The sequence below is a fragment of the Pinus tabuliformis genome, chromosome 1_2 (genome assembly GCF_031772625.1).
Source record: "Pinus tabuliformis cultivar Carrire ecotype Pingquan chromosome 1_2, CPIR1, whole genome shotgun sequence".
Classification (NCBI taxonomy): Eukaryota; Viridiplantae; Streptophyta; class Pinopsida; order Pinales; family Pinaceae; genus Pinus; species Pinus tabuliformis.
In genome coordinates this window covers 1,343,804,771-1,343,827,405 of record NC_142298.1, presented here as the reverse complement: position 1 = coordinate 1,343,827,405, position 22,635 = coordinate 1,343,804,771, and the positions used below count along the sequence as shown (strand labels likewise).

Here is a 22,635-nt window from a genome sequence, read left to right as displayed (position 1 = left end):
GCAGCGGCAACATCGCCAGAAACAGTTCATCATACACGCTTGGAACTTCTCGGACCAGCTTTCCGGTGAAGGAATAATCCGGCAAACGAACCCGATGGAATATGGTGGCACCACGTGTTTCTGACCTGACATCAGCCAACGTAAGCTTCTCGGGTGGTATTGTTCAGTCATATGATGCCTTCCGATATTCTTGTGAGCCGTCCGATCTGCCTGATCGTCCTCCGCCGTCGATCAATGAAACCTGCATACCTGCATACGAGCCTGCAACGATTTAAATATTTGCGTGGAGTAAAAACTAAGTCTGGTTGACCATACCTGGTTTTAATGCAATGTCATATGCGTTGGTGAACTTTTAAGTTTTGTCCATACGGCACACAATATTGCATTTAGTTTTGTTGACACATAAAAATATTTTTTTGTAAAACGTTGACTTTGTATGGCATTGTATTATCGCACACGGGAGGAGAACAAAATGATATATATGTGTGTTGGCAGCAGCGAGGAGGATTATGGAGTTGTTATTGGGCATGGGAGAAACGTAGCAGCAGCGGAAAAACTGTGTGTATTTTTTTTGCACAAGCAGTGCATAAAAAGGTGTGGAGTGCATATGTATATGAAATGTTATTGTTGCACATGAGATTTGTGTAACGTGCAGCAGCGAAAGAGCAGGGAGTGCTCAGAATGAAGACCAGCACATGAAGGGAGTGCTCAGAATGAAGACCAGCACATGAAGCAAGTGAAGACATTGCACAATAGTGCATAGATTTTATTAATGAAGTGGATTTGCATTGAAATGCAAAAGAAAAGAATGCATAAGTTTTTTTTGTAATGTGAAAACCCAGGAATGTTAAAAAAAAGGGATTTCACTCAGATGTAAATGTAAATTTATTTTACAGAAGTATGTGTAAAATGTTTTTCACAGCAGTGAATGTAAAAAGGGTTTTACAGTAGTAAACCCACCACAGTGAAATCTCAGCTGGAGAGAAAAGACAGTGTTTTTGTTTTTGATGGGTGAAAGTAATTTTGGTAAATCCCTCTGAGTGAAAGAGGATGAAATTGTATCATGCTTTATATTTTAATTAATAGAAATGTTTTTATGGCTGTGTAATACTCTGTTATGAGTATATTTGCTTTTAAGAGGTTCCCTGTGCAAAGATCCTGGAACAGTTGAAACAGAGCATTGCCTCTGTGGTGTTTAGCTTTTGTTTGGTTTTTGGTATTTTCCCCATTGAAAAATACCCAACATGACTGACCATTCAAATTTGCTTGGGTAAACTATTAGTTCCCTCTTTCATGAAATCAAGATCACATGTGATATTATAGAAAAAAATGTGACATGTTAACAAATTTACATATTTTCATTGATCTTCTAATTAATATTTTAAAGTGATTGAAATGGGAACAAGAAACATCCGTCATCTGAATTATAAGTTAGAACTTAGTAAATTCCATGTTTTAAGGTTACTCTTGAATCTTTATAGGTTTGACAACGGCAACCTTCTTTAGCTTTACTTTCTCATACATGAAAGCCTCTTTAAGCTCTCCTACTACCTCACTCATGCTGGGCCTCCAACATGGTGTATGCTCAACACATCTGAGCGCTAGTTTGGCAACCATAGTGATTGATTTCATGTCATATTTTCTGTCCATATCCTTGTCTATGATTTTCACCATTTTTCCAGGGGTTTCATTGATGGTCACATAGTCTTTCACCTGTGATGACGTGCAAATATAATTATTCGTACACACACTTAAAATGAAAGCGTATGTCGTAATTACAAATAAATTCCCTACCCATCTCAAGAGATCAATTTCTTCCTCAGGCAGAGTGTGATCGAGGGGTTTTCTCCCACATATAATTTCTAATAAAACCACACCAAAACCATATACATCGCTCTTTTGAGTGAACTGTCCAGTACTTATATACCTGTAAGAATATCCAACGATAAAAGTGAAATTGCCGTGGCTCTTAATAATTAATCGAATTCCTGGGGCATCAAAAATAATATTTCGCAGAGAAATGCAAGGTATATGTGTCATTTACGCTGGATCCGTGTATCCCAAAGTTCCTTTCACTGCATCCTCGATAGGAGCCTTCCGATCCATTGTCATCATCGACAAACCGAAATCGATTAATTTTCCATTCAAATCGCTGTCGAGGAGGATGTTTGAAGTTTTCACATCCCTGTGAATTATCATTGGAATACAACATACGTGCAGGTATTGCAGTGCTTCAATCAGAAACAGACAAGGAATATGGTTAATCACGATTTCCATGGAATATGCTGGGATTTACCAAAACAGTAACCCAGTAAACACACCAAGTTCTTATGATGGACTCTAGAAAGCAGATCGACCTGTTAACAAAGTGAATCTGTATACATCAATTTTACCATGCTCACATATATTTTTAGAAGCGAAATAATTCGAAATTGGAATTACCTCAGTGAAGAACTCCTTAAATCTTTCTACTGAATTGCACATTTCTACTGCTATCTCCTTTCCGTCCGGTAGTCTACCAAGGAACACCGGTCCAAGGCCACCAGACCCAGTCTGCTGACTAAAGTTTTGTGTGGCTTCCACAATCTGGTGTAGGGTAAAAACCATCGATTCGTCTGGGGTAAAACCCATCGATTCGTCTGTAATCATATAAAGTTAGCAAAGTATGAAAGCACCGTCTATATGGGGAAATCCCACTATATTTCATATTAGAATGTTCTTAAAATATAAGTTCTTGACCTTCATTATATAGTTTTTCCCAGTTTTTATTTTTTTCTTCTTCTCATGTTTTTCCCCACATGGAACATTGAACATCTGAATTTATATTCTCACCTTTATTGAGAGGCAGCTTTTCGCTGAATTTTTCCCCGGCACGCTGCTTTGCCTTGAATTTCTTCCAATATACGGTAATACCCGCTATCATCACTAAAGTCCTGAAAAGCTACTTAAGTTAAACCATTAACAACCGATGGATTCGTTAATTCTTAACCCTCTTAGGTTTTGCTCACGATCTTCTATCTACAGTCTTATAGTTTCCCTACCAATTTGTTTTCTTGAATACAATCCCCGCCCTTATACATACAGATAAGGATTTCCAGAGTATCTGCAACACACCAAATGAGGAATTCTCACTGTAATCGTGAACCTCCTGCAGTAAGATTTTATAAACTTTCAACCGTTTAGTTATTACTGTTGTACCGGGCATTCCTTGCTTTGCTGGTAACAAAAATATTAAATAAATGTTATATTGCTCAATTCAATGAAAGCTTGTCGAAAACGTATGCATAAATTATACAGGTGGGACAATTGTTCCATATAAACCTGCGATAATAGTAAAGAGATTGTAATATGATATTTAGTGATTAAAATTCCCTTCAGAGAATATAAATAGGTATAAACATGGAAATCTTTAGGGTTTCTGAGATCAATACCCAGTCTGGAAAATTAGCACTGAAGTTGTTGTTTTGAAGATGTGTGCACAACAAGCGAACCGATCCGCAGCAGTTTTCTTTGAAGATGTATGCACAACAAGCGAACCGATCCGCAGCAGTTTTCTTTGAAAATGACTATCAAGACAGAATTTATGTAAAGAAGAAACACTTGCAAAGAGAGAGCTTATCTCCAGAGTAAACGCTCACAATTTCTCCAGCAATCCGGCAAAGGTCCGATCTGACGGACTAATTGCCAGTAATCGATGCAAACCCTGTGGAAAATAAGACTACAATCAGGTATCACTAATTATTGTTATTCATAATTATTGATCCTATTTATAAATTTGGAATATCTTTTATAATTTATAATTATATTTATAAATTAGAATATATATATATATATAATAATTTCAAAATAATATAGCTTATTACTATATTTAATATTTATGATATTGAGGAACAATTATCAATCATATTTACAAATTTGAAATGCACAATATGTCGTTCCTTGTTCTTTTCTCGTCGTGCCAACTAACATTCAAGCGATGAAATATAATATTACGGATCATTACAAAAAATCCAACAAATATGGAGCCATCGATCCTGGTTCTTTTCTCGTCGTGCCAACTAACATTCGCTCCTTTTTCTATTCTGGTCGTGCCAACTAACATTCAAGCGATGAAATATAATATTAAAGATCATTAAAAAGAATCCAACAAATATGGGCCATCGTTCCTTCTTCTTTTCCCGTCGTGCCAACTAACATTCAAGCGAATATTACGGATCATTAACAAAAATCTCACAAATATTGCTGAAGTTGTAATTTCCCCTGCGCGGCAAACACTTCCAGCAAAACCATTGTTTCATTTAGCACCGCCCTCATTCCTTAAGGAGGCCTCCCACACAATCAGTTGCTGCCAAGCGTCTAGTATATAACTCCGAAACCACCAATTCCTTAAACTTCGTTTGGTTTGTGTGAATTGCCTCCGATCAAGTCAATGGATCAGTATCTTTTTCAACTTGCATGAACGTCTTTAGTTTGACCGCCGACGTTGTGAGTAAATCAATTAATGTAATGTAAAGTAGTCCGTAAAATGTTTGGTAAAATTTTTAATTTTAATAGTTTTTAAAAACCACCGAGGTATGGGCAAGTCATTGCTTTATTAAATCCTTTTGGTTTTTGGTATGGTTTTTGATATATGTTTTTTGTGTGGGCTCATTAGTGTATGTAATGTAATATGTAATGGATGAAAAAAAAAGCGCTCGCGGCAGCGAATGAAAAATAAGGGAAATTTGGAAAAGAAAATGTAATGTGCAGCAGCACAAAACAAATGTAAGTCATTTTTGTTGTTTATGGAATTTACACAGAGTAATGTGAATTTGTGAGGGAAAGCAAATTGAAAATGAATAACAGTGTAAAACAAGAAGTGGTATGTAATTTTGTTTTGTTGGAGGGTATAATGAAATTGTTTTACAGCAGTAAATTTATGTAAGAATTTTTTATTCTACGGCATTAAATGTAAAAAGCCTTTTTTACAGCAGTAAAATGTGAATGAACAGTTTACACAGCACTGTAACAATTATTTGTAAAAGGTAGATAGAGTATTTTTTTTTTGTGAAAATTTTTGGTGAATCCCTCTTAGAAAGAGGAATTAATACAAGTTTATTTTGGTTGAGAAACTTTGCTCTGGTCAGAATTTTTTTTAAGCTTCCCTGTGCAAAAGATCCTGTGGCAGAAACAGAGTATTTCCTCTATTCAATATTTGTTTGAAATTACCAGAAATTTCCATCATGGTATCAGAGCAAATCCAGGCTCTTTGAAAGTGATAAAGAAGCTGAAGGAAGGTTCCTTTGGCTCTTTGAAAGTGATAAAGAAGCTGAAGGAAGGTTCCTTTTGTTGTAGCAGTAAATCCTTTCCAACAAAGTGAAGTCTCAGCCAAAAGAATCTAGGTATTCCTCAAAGTTTTTTCTGTGTGTTACTCCTGAAGAAACAGTCAATTTTTTTTAATATACAGTGAAGGATTTAGAAGCATAGGTGAGAATGCAAGGAATGGCTAGCACAAGCATTAGCATGGTCATGTTTAATACCCAGCTCCCACTGTTTAATGGGAAAAACTATGACTACTGGGCTATAACCATGAGAGCCCTGTTTGTCTCACAAGATCTATGGGAATTAGTTGAGGATGGTTTTGAAGAACAGCAGATGAAAATCAGTTTAATAGATTAACTCAGGCAGAGAAGGACCTATTGAAGAGTAATAGGAAGAAGGATTCAAAAACCCGTGTGTTTTTGTATCAAGCAGTGGACGAGAGTGTGTTTCCAACGATAGCAGCAGCTAAGACATCCAAAGAAGCATGGCAAACCCTCAAGAAAGCCTATCAAGGCATGGAGAAAGTGAAGAGAGGAAAACTACAGTTGCTAAGGAAAGATTTTGAGAACCTGTGCATGAAGGAGTCAGACAATATTGACTCATTCTTCACACATCTGATTGGTCTGGTCACACAGATAAGGACTCATGGAGAAACTCTTGAAGAAAGGAGGATTGTGGAGAAAATATTGAGGGTCCTACCCTCAAAGTTTGATGTCATTGTCACCACCATAGAAGAGAAAAAGGATCTCTCAAACTTTTCAATTGATGCGCTACATGCATCACTGATAACACATGAGCAGAGATTGAGTAGGAATGAAAACTCATCTCTAGAGCAAGCCTTCAAGACCCAGATGTCCTTTGAAAGAGGACAACATCATGCTCAAGGACAAAGGTATGAAAAATCCAATGTCCAATGTTATTACTGTAAAAAATATGGGCATTATGCAAATGAATGTAGGAAAAAGCAGCATGATATGAGTAATAAACCAAATGCAAATGTCACTAGAGAAAACATCAGTCAAGATAATGTGTTGTTAGCTTGTAACATGGCTGAAACAAACAGTGAAGACATATGGTTTTTAGACTCAGGTTGCAGCAACCATATGACAGGAAACTTAGCCCTGTTTTCTGCCCTAGATAAAAATGTGAAATCAGAAGTCACACTAGGAACTGATAGCAAAATTTATGTTATGGGAAAAGGAGAAGTCAAAATATTTACAAAGAAAGGTGAGAAGAAAACCATAGCAGATGTCTACTATGTTCCTGGAATGAGATGTAACCTCTTGAGTATTGGACAGCTTGTTCAGAAGGGTTACAATGTTTTCTTTGAGAATGATGTATGCACCATTATGGATAGAGCACCCAGCCAACGATGCATTGCTGAAGTGAAGATGACGAGGAACAGGATGTTCCCTCTCAGAATAAGGGCAGAGTTGAAAAACAAAGAAGTAATTGCAGCAGTTACCCAAGAGGCCTTCCAAAGCGTACCAAAGGATGAAAATTGGTTGTGGCACTTGAGATTTGGACATCTCAACTTTGGAGGTCTTAACTTGTTGAGCGGAAAAGGAATGGTAAGAGGATTACCATTGATAGAGAAACCAGACAGCCTTTGTGAAGGTTGTATCTTGGAGAAACAACATAGAGAAAGTTTTCCATGAGGGAAAAGCATAAGGGCAAAGGCACCCTTAGAAATTGTCCACTCAGATTTGTGTGGACCAATGCAAACTCCATCACTAGCAGGCAGCCAATATTTTCTAACATTCATTGATGATTTCATTAGAAAAACTTGGGTTTATTTCTTGAAAAACAAAAGTGAAGTGTTTGAAAAATTCCGGAATTTCAAGGCACTTGTGGAAAACCAAAGCGGGCTGCATGTCAAAGTTTTGAGAACTGACAGAAGAGGTGAGTACATCTCCAACGAATTCCTACGGTTTTGTAGAGAAAATGGAATTCATAAGCAGTTTACAGCTAGGTACACTCCGCAACAAAATGGAGTTGCTAAAAGGAAGAATAGGACCATCATGGATATGGCGAGGAGCATGTTGAAGGCAAAGCATTTGCCAAATGATTATTGGGATGAAGCTGTACATTGTGTAGTATATATCTTGAATAGGTGTCCTACAAAAGCAGTGATGAACAAAGTGTCGGAAGAAGCATGGAGTGGGTGAAAGCAAGGAGTCACCCACATGAAAATTTTTGGATGTGTGGCCTATGCACACATTCCGGATCAGCTAAGGAGGAAGTTGGACAACAAATGGGAGAAATGTATTTTCATTGGATACAGTGAGGAATCCAAAGCTTACAGGTTGTATATCTCATCCACCAAGAAGTTTTTTGTGAGCTGAGATGTTCAGTTCATTGAGGAGGAAGATTGGGATGGAAGCATAGAGAAAACAATGAATGTTAAAAGCTGTTTGTCTCATGATGAAGATGATGAGGAGGTGGCTGAAATACATCCCCAAACAGCAACGCCAACACAAGGACAACAAAGAACACCCTTGAGGATAAATGAAAGTGCTTCTCCAAGCACACCACAAGGAGGAAATTCAAGTGCATCTTCAAGCACTTGCACACCAAATGAAAGAGGTAAGAAATTCAGAAACTTAAGTGATATTTATGATGAAGGAATGAATTCCTTGTTTGCTTTGTATTTTCATGTTGATGACCCTATTCATTTCGAAGATTCAATTAAAGATAAGAAATGGATAGAAGCTATGGATGAGGAGATGAATGCCATAGAGAGAAATAAGACATGGGATTTGGTTGAGCTACCAAAGGGTAAAGAAGTCATTGGAGTCAAATGGGTCTACAAGACCAAGTGCAATGCTGAAGGCAAGATAGAAAGACACAAGGCAAGGCTGGTTGTCAAGGGATATAAGCAGCAGTATGGAAGATATTATGAGGAAACTTTTGCACCAGTTGCAAGAATGGAAACAGTGAGAGCAGTGTTGTCCATAGCAGCACAAAACAAGTGGAAAGTTTACCAAATGGACGTGAAGTCAGCATTCCTAAATGGAGTGTTAATGGAAGAGGTTTACATTGAACAACCTCTAGGCTATGAGAAGAAAGGTCAAAAGCACAAAGTGTGCTGATTGAAGAAAGCTCTCTATGGGCTGAAGCAAGCACCAAGAGCGTGGTACAATGGGATAGATTCCTATCTACTGGAAAATGGATTCGACAAATGTGAGGGAGAACCCATCCTCTACATCAAAGAAAAGGATGGTAAATTGCTAATTGTTGTGTTATATGTTGATGATGTGATTTTTACAGGTAATGATAACTACCTCATTGAACAGTTCAAAACAGTCATGAAAGAAGAATTTGAAATGACTGACATGGGTTTGCTGAGATACTTCTTAGGAATAGAAGTAGATCAAAATGAAAATGGAATTTTCATATCACAAGCAAAATATGTAAATGAAGTGTTGGGAAGATTTAATATGCAAGAGTGCAAGGCAGCAATCACTCCCACAGTGATGGGATTAAAACTCAGCAAAGAGGACAACAGCAAGGACTTTGATCCTAGTTTGTACAAGAGCATAGTTGGCAGCCTAATGTATTTGACTGCAACTAGGCCTGACATAATGTTTGCTGTTAGTTTAATTTCCAGATTCATGGAGAGGCCAAAGGAAGCACATTGGTAGGCAGCAAAAAGGATTCTGAGGTATGTCAAAGGTACTAAAAGATTTGGGATTTTATATACTACTTCAGAATGTTCAGATTTGGTTGGATACACTGATAGTGATTGCGCTGGAAGTGTAGATGATCGGAAAAGCACTTCCGGTTATGTTTTTCACATGGGTTCAGGAGCCATTTCATGGGCTTCTAAGAAGCAGTCCATTGTAGCATTGTCTACAGCAGAGGCAGAATATGTGGCAACTACAGCAGCAGCATGTCAAGCAGTTTGGATGAGAAGGATGTTGAGGAGCTTAGGCCAAGAGCAGGCAAAAGCAACAGTGATTTTTTGTGACAATAGCTCAGCTATTGCATTATCCAAGAATCCCATGTTTCATAAGAGAACGAAACAAATTGACACAAGGTTTCACTACATCAGAGAATTGGTGAGCAATGGAGAAATTGTTCTACAATATTGCAGGATTCAAGAATAGGTTGCAGACATTTTGACAAAGCCATTGGACCAGAAAAGCCTTGAATTTTTGAGGAAGTGTTTGGGTATGACTGAATGCCGAGCAGCCGAAATTAAAGGGGAGTGTTGAAGTTGTAATTTCCCCTGCGCGGCAAACAGTTCCAGCAAAACCATTGTTTCATTTCGCACCGCCCTCACGCAAAAGCGGTATCCGTAAGGAGGCCTCCGACACAATCCGTTGCTGCCACGCGTCCAGTGTACAACTCCGAAACCACCAATTCCCCGGACATTAAACTTCGTTTGGCTTGTGTGAGTTTGGTGTGCGAATTGCGTCCGATCAAGTCAACGGACCAGGATCTTCTTCAACTTGCATGAACGTTTTTGGTTTGACCGCCGACGTTGTCAGTAAATCAATTAATGTAATTTAACGTAGTCCGTAGAATGTTTGGTAAAAATTTTAATTTTAATAGTTTTTAAAAACCACGGAGGTATGGGCAAGTCAATGCCTTATTAAATCCTTTTGGTTTTTGGTATGGTTTTTGATATATGTTTTTTGTGTGTGCTCATTCGTGTATGTAATGTAATTATGGTTTTCGATATATGTTTTTTGTGTGTGCTCATTCGTGTATGTAATGTAATATGTAATGAATGAAAAAAAAGGGCTCGCGGCAGCGAATGAAGAATAAGGGAAATTTTGAAAAGAAAATGTAATGTGCAGCAGCACAAAACAAATGTAAGTCATTTTTGTTGTTCACGGCATATGAAATTTACACAGAGCAGTGTGAATTTTTGAGGGAAAGCAAATTGAAAATGCACAACAGTGTGAAACAAGAAGTGGGTATGTAATTTTGTTTTGTTGGAGGGTATATGTAATTTTGTTTTGTTGGAGGGTAAGTGGGTATGTAATTTTGTTTTGTTGGAGGGTTTTGTAATACGCATGAGCGTATAATGAAATTGTTTTACAGCAGTAAACTTATGTAAGAATTTCTTATTCTACAGCAGTAAATGTAAAAGCTTTTTTTACAGCAGTAAAATGTGAATGAAGATTTTACACAGCAGTGTAAAAATCATTTGTAAAAGAGAGACAGAGTATTTTTTTTTTGGTGAAAATTTTTGGTGAATCCCTCTGAGAAAGAGGAAGAAAATTGTACCAGACAGTTTATAAATTAATACAAGTTTATTTTGGTTGAGAAACTTTGCTTTGCTCAGAATTTTTTTTAAGCTTCCCTGTGCAAAAGATCCTGTGGCAGAAACAAAGTATTTCCTCTGTTCAATATTTGTTTGAAATTACCAGAAATTTCCATCAAATATGGGGCCATCGTTCCTTGTTCTTCCTGTAAACCAGAAGTTTGTCTCGGACTCTATGATTTCGATGAAGAAACCGTTCACTTTGATGTGACTTGAGCATTTGCCTATGAAATCGATCACTGCATGCTCGTCAGCTCACTTTTATCCTGAAATATGGATTAATATAGTGTTGTTAAATTATGTTAATTGAATTATTTTGTTGGTGATTTGTAAGGGATAGATTTTAAGCATTTCACTTTTATTAAATGTCATTAAGGGACTTAGTAGACTTATTACATGTCACCAAGGAGGTATGGGCACTATAACATAGTGAAGCATGACCAGTGTTAAACCCGCAAGTACTCGTGGGTCTTGGTGGGTTCTATGCCGAGCCGGGTCACTAGCATAGAACCTGCATTTAAGATCCAAACTTTGTGGGTATCTTATAGAACTCATCTACCCGTATAAGACCCACAGGTATTCTATAGGACCTATATAGAACCCGTCGAGCCTCAAAAGTCACAAAATGTTCAATTCTTTTATTTTTATTTTTATTTTTTTAAATAGCCCATCAAGAACGCAATAATACAATAAGGAACCCAAAATGCTTCTTTCATTAACTAAAATATAAGAGAGTACATGATAGAATATAAAAGGCTCGAGGCCCGTTCATCAAATACCGAAAGAGTACTTTTCATAGAACACCACTGACAAGAATGGACATAAGCAGAGTCGAAGACAGTCCTAGCTCTTCGCTAACCAATCCGACTCTCATGATCCTGCCCTTGCTCACCCACTTCATCACCAACCCCTTCCTCATGATCTCTTTTGTTTTTTATCCTTTGTTCTACATTCCCATTGCCAATTTCATTTGGTTGAAGTTGCCCTTACCTGCCTTCTATTTCCCTTGCTCAGCTGCTTCTGTACTCTTCCGCCACATTGTCGCAACTTCCCATTCACTCCCAGTTCTCGTCCCTTTCCTTTGGTTGTCAGCTCCGCAACCCAAACCGTTGTCCTTGCCCCATGTTCTTGACCTTTCTTCCCACCAAAATCCAAAACAAAGGCCCCAACAGGCACTGAATACAGTTCTTTGACTCATCCCCAAGTTAATCTATCTTCAGTGTTGTCAACTCTGTTGTTGCTCTTGGCGGGGTTTGTCATTATTGTTTGTTGCTGTGTTGGTTCCTCCTCTTGTGGCACTGTTGCTTCTTCCCTTGGGTGTGTTGGTCCTGCTTCGTGTGGGGCTGCTTCTGCTACATTTTGGCCCTTCTTTCCCAAACGAAGGCCCCAACTCATTTACTGCGACAATTGTTTCCTCGTGGAAGCAGTTATAATCTTCCAATGTCGTATGCCAGATGCTTGTGAGGGTTTCTGTCTGTTGGAGAAATTCGGCCGCTGATGTGTAGTTTGGTTGCTCAAGCCAGGCATTTTGCAAGGTGCTCCACTTTTCTTCAACATCATCACATACCTCTCGCAGTTCTCTTACATGTTTACGGACTGGTGACCTCAGATCATGAATTTTATCTTTTGTTTTAGCCACTTCCTCCTTAATTTGTTCTACGATGTCCTCAAGAGAGACGATCTCATCATCGATTTGCTTCAGCTGGCCTTTGTCCCTATAGACTTTCTATTAGCGATGCATTGCTGGAGTTGTTGGCAAAGTGGATAGATTGGCTGGTTTTTCATGGACAAGCTGCCTGACCAATCATTGACTTGCTCCAGTAGCACATAACCATCTATCAGGGCATCAGTTAGCAAGCTTTTAGTGCAGTGGAAGTGTTGAGTTTATGCTCGATCTCCGTGATGTAGCTTGTAGTTGGATTGGGAAACACTGCTCTGCCATATCTAAACTCTTCTTCAGCTCCTTGTTGGTGGCCACAAGTTCTGTGCATGATGTCTGAATATGCTCACAACAGTTGGCCAAAATGATGGCCGAAAAATCATCAGGCACTTCAATTACTAAATTGACCATAATTGGCCAAAGTGCTCTTAGCTTTTATGTCACTTGCTTGACCTGCGATTGTTGATTGTTATGTCAGAGCCGATCCCACTCAATCGTGATAATGACAATTTGTTTCTTCTCATGCTCATGCTCGGAAACCATGTCATTATTTCTCTGTTTATCCTTCTGAGCTACCTGTTGGATAAATCCGAACAGTTGTGTAGATGACCAATGCTGAAGGTTCTTAGGTTTCATTGTTGATGGGTCCAAGAAGTTTCTTTACAGGGTTTGGCTGCTAGCAATGGATTTTTCTGAGTGGCCTTGGGGGGAAGTTGCAGGCTGTGTGGTTTCAAGAAATTGGGGAGCAAGAGGGATAATTACTCACTCTGGAACCACTAGGAAATTTATAGGAAATGAGGCTTCAAACAGTTCGATCATAGTAGAGTGTGGTTTTGATGTGATTGGTTCTTCGCCTGGGAGTTGGCCCATTCCTAGCAATAAGGATACTAGGGATGTTTGAACAATAGTATGGCCTTCACCTCTATTTAGTGACTTGTTGGATTGGATAGCCGAATAGACTTCCATTTATCTTGTGGTTATTCAAGTACCTGGAGGGACTATGTTAGATAGGGTCATGAAGGTGGAAGTTGTATGGGGGGATGGATTCCGCAACCTGGGTGAGACAATAGAGGTACATTGTGGGTTTTCTTCAACAATTGGGGAGGCCGATGCTGACTAGAGTCCATCTTCGGTGAGGTCAACAATAGTCATGGTAGGCATTGTCTTTTGCTTCTTGGCCGCTAGTGACTTAGTACCTTTGGGCTGCCTGCGCTTGGGGATGGTTGGCTTTGTGTGAGAGTGAGGGCTATGATGGGGGATAGCCACAGCGAGGGGAGTAGTTATGATTGGATTAAACAAAGTAAACCCTTGAAAAGCACTGGACTGGGGAGTCGTACATGTTGAACCGTGGAAGATGGAAATTGTTTGCTGAATGAAGCTCATCTGTTGCTCCATTTGACAGACCATCGACTGTAATTCCTCCTCCAACCCCCTCTTCATGTTGCTCCCAACCATGTCTCTTGTCAGTCGTTGTGGTTGCATGCCCCCGAACAAATATTTGAACTGGCCCTCTGTAATCTCGCACACGACCCCTGGCCATGATCCGACCTCCATGTGGAATGCCCCTTCTATCAATGTGAACCACTGCGACCTCATTTGAAAAGTCTCTAGATGGATGCATTATGGCTTGATATAAGTCTAGCCATGTGTCACCCGAAACCAGATTTAGTGCGAGTAGTTATTGAGCAATCCCTTGAGGATTCTTTTCGTCGCCCTTATGGTGGCAACAATCTTCTGGTACTAGTCCTTAAATCATACCTCATTGATATCTTTGCTGCTAAGGTCCCTAGACGTCCTCCATGGTGTGTATCTGAGCGTCAATGGTTGCTCATCTTTGATTTCCGCTAGGTTCCTCCCCGTTGGCATGCACCATTTCCACATCGCCAAAGTCATAATCAAATACCCAAAAATGAAATTTTTGGTTCATCTTTATAGATCTTCGCAAGCTTCAAATAACTCATTCAGTAGAAATGACGATTGGTTGAGCAAAATTCCTTTGCAACAGTGCTTTGTAACTGATATGGTGTCCAATGTGCACTTATTTCTAGAGAAATGTCTCACTACTTTCCCTGCAGTAATGTAGTAAGTGAATCTGATGTGGTCCTTGTTGATCAATTCTATTTTTGTGCCCTTTCCATTGTGCTTGGTGTTACACTCACTGTAATAATCATTGTCCCCCTCCTTCTTGGCTCGCTTCGACCTAGTATTAAACGCGGTCGAGATTTCATCTCCTATTGGTGAGAGCTTGGTGAGGCATTGAATTTCCTCCACATGAATTGGAAATTATTTGTCTAACTAGAGTGAGCCACCATGCATCTTGCTCACCAGAATGTTAGTGCATTTCATTGTAGTGAAAGACGTTCCAAAAATCAACAAACTCCTCAAATTTATCAAATTCAAACGCTGAAGTGACTGAGATGTTCCTTTGATATTATTTGCCATTGTATCATCACCCTTTGGAAATTCTTCTGTATATAACTCTCACTTGAGCGCTAGAAATTGGAAACAATTCGAAATATCGTTGTCTACCAGTGTTGCCTTGTCATATCTCCCATACAATGATTCTATAAAAGTATTATGTCATCTAGTTTGTCTTCAGGAACTGAGATTATCTTCATCATACTTCTGCATTGCTGATATATGACGGTTATAGGGGGTTGATGCGAGTACTTGAGTAACTTTGTTGAGTTTCGAGCCGAGACTCAAAGAATTTTGTCACTTGAATTGGATCTTTTAAAAATTCCTGCATAACCATGCAAATTAAGTAGACCAAATTCGACACGACATTTCTGAATAGACTCGCTAACTAATTACTACGACAACTTTACCTATGCATACTTGATCATGTTAACTGGTCGTTGGCTAAGCTGTACCTAACTTGGATGATGCATGATGGGAAAAGTACAAAGTGGAGCAGATGGGTAATAATGTGACTGTAATGGTGAATTTATTGGTTAACTCTTTCCATAACAAGAAAAGATTCTATGGAAATTTATCTGATAGGGGTATTATTACCTAATTATTATGGAAAAGACTCTAAATACGATGGATAAGACTTGCGAAACGTGTGACTGACCTCCACAACGACTGTCAGTTGCGGTGAGGTGGCATAGGTGTTGCAACTGAGCTAACACGCGATAATTATTATATGGAAAATAAAATAAAATAAAACTTAAATGGACTGACTGCTTGATTGTCTTATTCCTACTAACTCTAAACCTACCTATAGGTCCTTTTCAGAGACCTCATCAATTAGAATATTGGGTGTTGCACTGATGGAAAGGCTTCAAGCATGCACCATTCGCCCATCTTGGTATCAATATTCCATCCAGTTGCGCAAGTTTCACTGCTTTGGACTCCCTGATTTCCGCGACTATGAATGGACTAAGGCAATGCATTTGCAACTTACCTGGGAACTTTTGACTTGATGTTGTATAATAAAAATTTTCCTCCAACTGTGAACAATTTTCTCTTAATGTGCCTGTCATGCCATGCTTTCTGCCTTTTTTTCTCAACAGATTGGTGGAATTCAGCTAGAAATTTGGCTTCATCTAATTCCATCAATTTCTCCAACTGCTTCTGTAGCAACGCATCGTCTTTAATCTTTGTATCTTGAGCAATGAATATGCTCGGTGCTACAAATTTAGCAGGTACCATGGCTTCTCGTCCATATACCAACTAGAACGGTGTTTGCTTGTGTGATCGCTTGATTGTCATTTGCTACACCCATAACGTGGCTGGTACACGCTCAACCCAATTGTATAGACTTGCCGAACATATCTTTGTTAGTCCCTTCTACAGTATCTTGTTGAATGCTTCAACCATCCTGTTAGCCTAAGGGTGGTATGGGTTGCTTTTATGATGTTGGACTAGGAAATTCTGCAGGAGGGACGCAACTATTTCATTTATAAAATGAGTTCCTTTGTCACTTGTTAGGATTTTTGGGCATCCAAACCTAGATATGATATTTTCAAAAATAAACCTTGTCGTTGTGTCTATTGTACAAGATTTAACTAGTGTCACCTCTTCCCATCGCATGAGATATTCTATAGTTGTGATGATATATCATGCATGATAATGACACGCTGGTGGGTTGATCGGCCCAATGAAATCAACTTCCCACTTTTCAAAGATGTACATTGTACATATTGGTTGTAGTGGTAATTCATCACGATGCAAAATTTTTCCAACTCTCCAACACACTTCATAGCCTTTCACATATTATTTGGTGTCCTTGTAGACTATAGGCCACCATAACCCTGCTTGTAAGACCTTCCTCGCCATTTCTTTTCCCTCGACATGCCCTCCCACAACTCCATAGTGGCACTCCCATAGTACATCTTGCCTTTCATGCTAGAGGAGAGATCGTCACAAGAATTGATCGAGGCCCAGCTTATAAATATGTCTTGTGATCAACTGATAGTCAACTTCTTACACCACTATGTGTCTCTTTTGCATTGTCGTATGTCCCTTTGGACATTTCCCTGTCGCTATGAAATTTTGAATTTCCTCCAAGTAGTCAGCTATTGCTTCTATGCGAAATAAATTAGCATCCAATAGTTGATCATCTAGGGATCCCCCACTTTCGCTTGATTCTAGTCTGGAGAGGTGATCTAGTCCCACATTCAACCGGCCTGGTTTATTGATAACCATGAATGTAAACTACTGGAACAACAGTAGCCACCTGCAAATTCTTCCCTCTAAGACTGGCTTGTTGACCAAGTATTTTAATGCTGAGCAATCTGTAAAGAATTTGAACATGGCTCCATGTAAATAGTGTTGAAACTTTTGTAAGGAGTATTCCATGGCTAGCTCTTTTCTCTTGGTCATGGTATAGTTCTTTTCTATAGTTGAAAACCTCCTACTTGCAAAGAATATTGAATGATCCAAGTTCCCCTCCCCTGGTTGAACCAACACTACCCCTAGCACAATTCTTGATGTATTGATATGTGCATGGGATTTTTTGTTCTAGTCTGGGTATACTAAGATGGGAGAACTTACCAAGTTTTCCTTTAGGTTGTTCAATGCCACTTGACAAGTCTTCCCAATTGAATGTTTCCTTATTCTACTCGGACCTGATGGTACCCTAAGAACCTATTGTAGTAGCTACAACCATCCTCCCAAAATTTTCCTCTACTTCATTTTGGAGGCTCTCTACCAACCATCCTTAGCAGCACGTCTTTCATTGCCTAGGTACTTATGCTTTCAGTTGAGTTTCTTCGGCTTATCAGCTTGTGTTTGCTAACTTGTTTACCTTTCACCTGCAAGTTGGCCTCTCGTGACTTAGTCTTCCACTGGTTCTTGTGCTGACTTGGAGAATTGTGAAGAACTTGAGGGTAGTCAACCTTTCTCTCCAGAATTGTGCAGTGCATACTGACAGCCAGAACCGCTCTCCAAAATTGCGTAGAGCATGCAGGATGCCTTCCCCAAGAAAATTGCATAGAGAAACCCATCACTGGGCTTTCTCTCAGAATTTGCGCATGTTCTGACTAGAAACCTTGGCTTTTGTCCAGAAATTACACAGAGCTTGAGGGGCAGCGAGAGCCACTCAGCCAAAAAACTACGCAGAAGTCATCCCAAGGCTTGTTTTTTGTTACATGTGCTCACAGGTTGACTAGTTCCCTCCATGACTATGCAATATTTCCTTGCATGCATGGGCAATTTTTTCCCGAAAAGGAAAAAGGAAAAAAGAAAAATCATCCCTAGATTTTAGGGATCTATTTTTAGAAGTTGGGGGTTACATGCAAAATCCATTTTAGAAACCTTCGCAAAGTGTCACATTTTCCTAGAATTGTGACATGCACATCATAAACCTCGATTGCGATATTGCGATAATGAGATTATCATAATTGCGCGTCTCTCATACTTAATTAATCGATACAGGGATATCGTTATTGCATATCGGTGGGGTACTCGAAGATAAGTTTTATTTACCGTTTGAAAAGGTTTTATGATGCGCTATATTAATGAACAATAAATAACCACGTTAAGCCATAATTTCAGGTATTAAAGGATTCTAACAGTATTTATGATTTCAAATCCCAAGGAGATTTGATGGCCTATTTAGATTGATTCACATTTAAAATTCCCTTTCCTTCATTTCAAAGCCTTGTGTGTTATTATGCTTCTGCGTCTAACTCCTATTTCTCTTCATTACTTTGTATTCTCAATTTGCAGGTTTCGCCCGAGAAAGAATTCTGTAACAAGATGACTAATTCGAAGAAATGAAAGAAACCCAATGAAGCTACAAAATCTTCTACTTCTGATGTAACAGAAATTCCCCCATTATTCTCAGACACAACATGCACTATCAACAGTGGTACTTCCTCATGGGAAACCATGTACGAGTTGTTGGAGAGCGAGGGTCCAAGGATAATTCAAAGTAAAGAAACAATAGATGCCACTACCTCTTTTGAAGCCTCCCACTTTGAAGCTACAAGTTCTTTCCTTCATAGAATTTTTGTTGGACCTAAGATTTTACAATACACTGATATGGTAAAATGGATAATAGACAATATTAACATTGTCGACCAAGCATTCCAGACCTCAAGGAAAACGATTATTGGATCCTTCATAGTGGAAGACTTGAAAAGCATGTATCATATACTAGACCCAAAGAAGGTGTATGATAAAGCCTTCCTCGAGCATTTCGTAGCCAAGAATGAGGAACCATCAGACCCAATTAAGTAATGGAGGTCCAATTCAAACAACCACAAATATGAGAAATTGGGTATGTATTCTATATCATCTCTTGATGCTCCCTAGTCTTATATTGCAACTATGATGTGTAGATTGTTTGAATATCCCAATACTACTGAATTCTCTGTTGAGTGGGTTCCCCTAATTGATCCAGTAGTAAATTATTTTATAATGGATTAGGGCATTATCTTGTCTAACAATCTTGCCTTACAAATTTGGGAATATAGACAACACTGATATGTCACCTCTAGAAAAGTCCCACCATTTTTTATGAGTGCGTACATTATGGATACAGTCGGTTTCACTACCAGTTTCCCAACTATGGGGTGGAAATGGACTATTCAAGATCCTACCCCCATTCATATATCACAAAATCCTGTGGGAATCCAATTTTCAAACCCATTTCTACAAAATTGAAAAAGGAATTATGCTACCCATCCACCAAACTATTTTTGAAAAGAGGGCCCCAAGGTTATCTGATGAGGCCAAGATTGATATTTTACCAATAGGTAGGTGGTGTTAGAGTCGGTCTGGTCAGCCCTCCGTCAGAGATCAAAGCTCTTTGTGCATTTCAATTTTAGGTGTCCCGCTTCATCCACTCAGCTGCATTTCACTAGGGACATGTCATGATCTGACGGAGAAAGTCATGCTACTCATTTTCCCTCATGACGGGCCTCTGTTGGTTCAGGTCTTGGTCCAAAATCAATGAAATTCATGATAGTCAAGGTCTGGTCCTATTTCAGGACAGAGTCATTTTTTATTGTTTGGGTCTAGAAATTCATCAGTTTGGTCTCTGAAAACATGTCTAGAACAAGCCATGCAGGCCAGAGGGAGACCTTATACAGCTATGGTTCAGAAAGCTTCATCGTCGTCTGAAGAGACATCGACTCTTCTTGAAAACTCTGTTTTGAAGAAAAGTCAAACAAGGTCAACTATGACAAATTTTTCCAAAAATCACCAGTTGACATTTTCAGATGCAGTCATGGATTTCAAAGCCAGGTGCCCTGTCATACAGTCCCTGCGATAAAATGCCGAAAATTTCATTATTTGAGCCCAAATTTCGAAGAAAAATGAAAAGCAGAGTTTTTAAAAGTCAATGAAAAAAAGTGCAAAATAAAAAACATTAGAAAGTGAGTTTTCAAGGAAGAAAAAATCAAACCAATTTCTCTCAAGCCTATATATACATGTTTTGACCCAAAGCAGAGGTATTGTGCTGCTAAATGACTTGGAGAAGACATTTGCAAAGGTGTGAAGTTGATACAGTGAGCGTTTGAGTGAGTTGGGAGGCGATTTGGGAAGCGCGACGCACACAGGTAGGAGCGCAGTGCACTCACCGGGTGCGACGCACATGCAGCCAGCGCGTCGTTGAAAGATTACACGGGCGCGGCGCATACAAGGTGCACGACGCACTGGGAATTGCACGCAACGCACACAGTCCAACATCCCAAAACGATGCCAAACCACTTCAAAACTTGGAAAAAGCGATCAAATTGAAAGGTAAGCCTTGTAACAACATTTTCTCATCAAGTTTTGTCAAGAATATGGTATTTGTGAAGAGGTCGAATGATATCCAAAGCACAATGGCCAACCATGAAAAATTCACCATGAAAAAAAATGGATGGGGTTGCAAGTCTGCGATGATGCCACCAAGGTTTTGCTCCCTTCCCCTTGTCCCCTCACTCCTCACCATTTTCACCCCCATTCCTCCTTGTCTCCGAAGCAAACCAACCTAAAATCCCCCTAAAACCCCCTCCCCTATTTTTCAAACAAAATTTGTGTCGTTTGAACGTGCACGGCACACACACAATGTGGTGCAGCACACTCAAGGCATGCGACGCACTGGGAGACCGGCCACAGTGTTAACTTTACAGTGGTGCGACGCATACCCGGCGTGCGGTGCACTGGGCAAAGTGCGCAGCGCACAATCCTGTGAACCTAAGAATGCACCGAATCATCCAAAAATTTTGGAATTGGCTCTTAGAATTGCAAAAGTGCCCATAAATCTTTTCACCACTGATCCTAAGCTTAAAGAAAAATATGATGTTGGTGACCATGAGACCAAAAACAATTTTTTTTAAGCAAACAAAAAAATGACACAAAAGGGTAAAAAATCTAGGGTTTTTTCTACAGTAACACAATTGCTAAATAAGCTTCTACCTTACCTTGATCAGCTGATTTCCCTGGAGCATTTTCCCCTGATAGTTACCCTAGCTAGATTGCAATCATATCCCTTTGTCCCCTTTACTCATATAGCTCAAAAATTCCTTAACCCTACCCCATCAAAAACACACCCCAGACACTCCCAAATCCCTGATAAATTTCCCCTTTAAACCCCTATTCCCCTTTTCATCATTCCCCTCCTAACACTCCCCTGTTTTATTGTCCCCTTGGTAACATATTTTCAGAGAATTCGTTAGTGTCATTGAATTCAAAGGGCAGCAATAAACTCAGGGTACAAGCAGTAGTGATGGCATCAGAAAATTGATCAGATTATGAGGGGGATACACACAATGACACAGCTTCAGGAGAACAGGCTCCCCGGAGACCTAGGAGTGGCAGACATGTCAAGGATGAACCAAACACCCTCACTGAGTTGCAGGCATGCCCTCTCGCTATGTCTTGTTTCCAGCACTTAGCATGTTTCAAATTTTGTCAGAGGGTGGCAAATGTCCCCATGAGTTGGCCCATATTTTTGCACTTCACCTACATGGAGGTCAGTCTATCTTGACAGGGGTCACTTTCACATTGACACCCGAAACCATATAAGTGGCAACAGGCATACCAACTGTTGGAGAACAGTGGCAGAAGAAGATGAAGGTGGAGAGGGAACGTTATGAGCCTTACATTAAGGTCAGTTGTTTGAGTTAGCTCACTAGAGTTTTCCCATTCAGATTTCTGAGAGATGAGTATGCTCCGCTCATGAAATTGACCATGAAATACTTCAGTTGTGAGGGGAGGTTTTCTCGCCTTTATGCCTATCACATCAGGTTGCTCGTGCACTTTACCAGGGTGCGTATGATGAACCTCCCATTTTTCATCTATGGGAACATAGAGAAAATGAAAAAGTTCATGCAGCACAAGACCCCTCGGCAGCAGCTCAACAATGTATATCACTTCGCTCTTATCTAGATTTTGGTGGATCATTAGTTGGGATTGCAGGGCATTGGTTGGGAGGACTTCATCTCCCGTGACTTCTTCAGCGCTCCACCGATAGTATCAGAGGCAAAGCATGAGATAGGTGGTCCTTCTCATCAGCATGAACGCCATGAGACCACTGTGGTACCATTTTCCATCACATATCAGAGAGGCTATCCGAAAGGCACCAGGCCTTTGTTTGCAGCAGCAAAGCAAGTGTTATCTCCACCCGGGGTGGAAGGGGCCTCGCTTCCTACAACGGTAATATAGGTACAGGACAAGGGAAAGAAGCCTAAGCATGAGGAGGGGGCTTAAGGTGTGCCACCAGGTGAATGAGAGACCAAATTCATTCTCCTTCATGATGATGATGATGATACAGTTACACATCCACAAAGTGCACAGCTGAAAGAGACCATCCAGGAGCAAGATATAGAGATTCAATCCTTGACACTCAAGTTGGAGATGGCGAAATGGAACACCAGGTATTTGGAGCAGAGGAACAAACAGCTAGAAGACCAGCATGTGATCATGGAGCTGGAGAACATCCGTGAGGATCACCTAATTG

The 22,635-nt window shown here is 39.7% G+C and overlaps 2 protein-coding genes across 2 annotated transcripts; both read right to left on the bottom strand.

Annotated features, from left to right (window-relative positions):
- Nucleotides 1-1,406: 1,406 nt before the first annotated feature.
- LOC149211199 (putative serine/threonine-protein kinase PBL1) lies at nt 1,407-2,199 on the bottom strand. Its single transcript, XM_089396960.1, has 3 exons — nt 2,045-2,199; nt 1,795-1,927; nt 1,407-1,713 (listed from the first exon to the last, which is right to left on the bottom strand). The coding sequence occupies exons 1-3, from the start codon at nt 2,197-2,199 to the stop codon at nt 1,462-1,464; spliced, it is 540 nt and encodes a 179-aa protein (XP_089253086.1). The 3' UTR covers nt 1,407-1,461.
- A 65-nt stretch (nt 2,200-2,264) lies between these two features.
- LOC149211198 (cysteine-rich receptor-like protein kinase 43) lies at nt 2,265-3,450 on the bottom strand. The gene is made up of 5 exons (XM_089399211.1): nt 3,432-3,450; nt 3,042-3,148; nt 2,833-2,933; nt 2,443-2,639; nt 2,265-2,357 (listed from the first exon to the last, which is right to left on the bottom strand). Exons 3-5 carry the CDS (start codon nt 2,921-2,923, stop codon nt 2,265-2,267), a joined length of 381 nt encoding a protein of 126 aa, XP_089255337.1. The 5' UTR covers nt 2,924-2,933; nt 3,042-3,148; nt 3,432-3,450.
- Between the last annotated feature and the right edge of the window lie 19,185 nt (nt 3,451-22,635).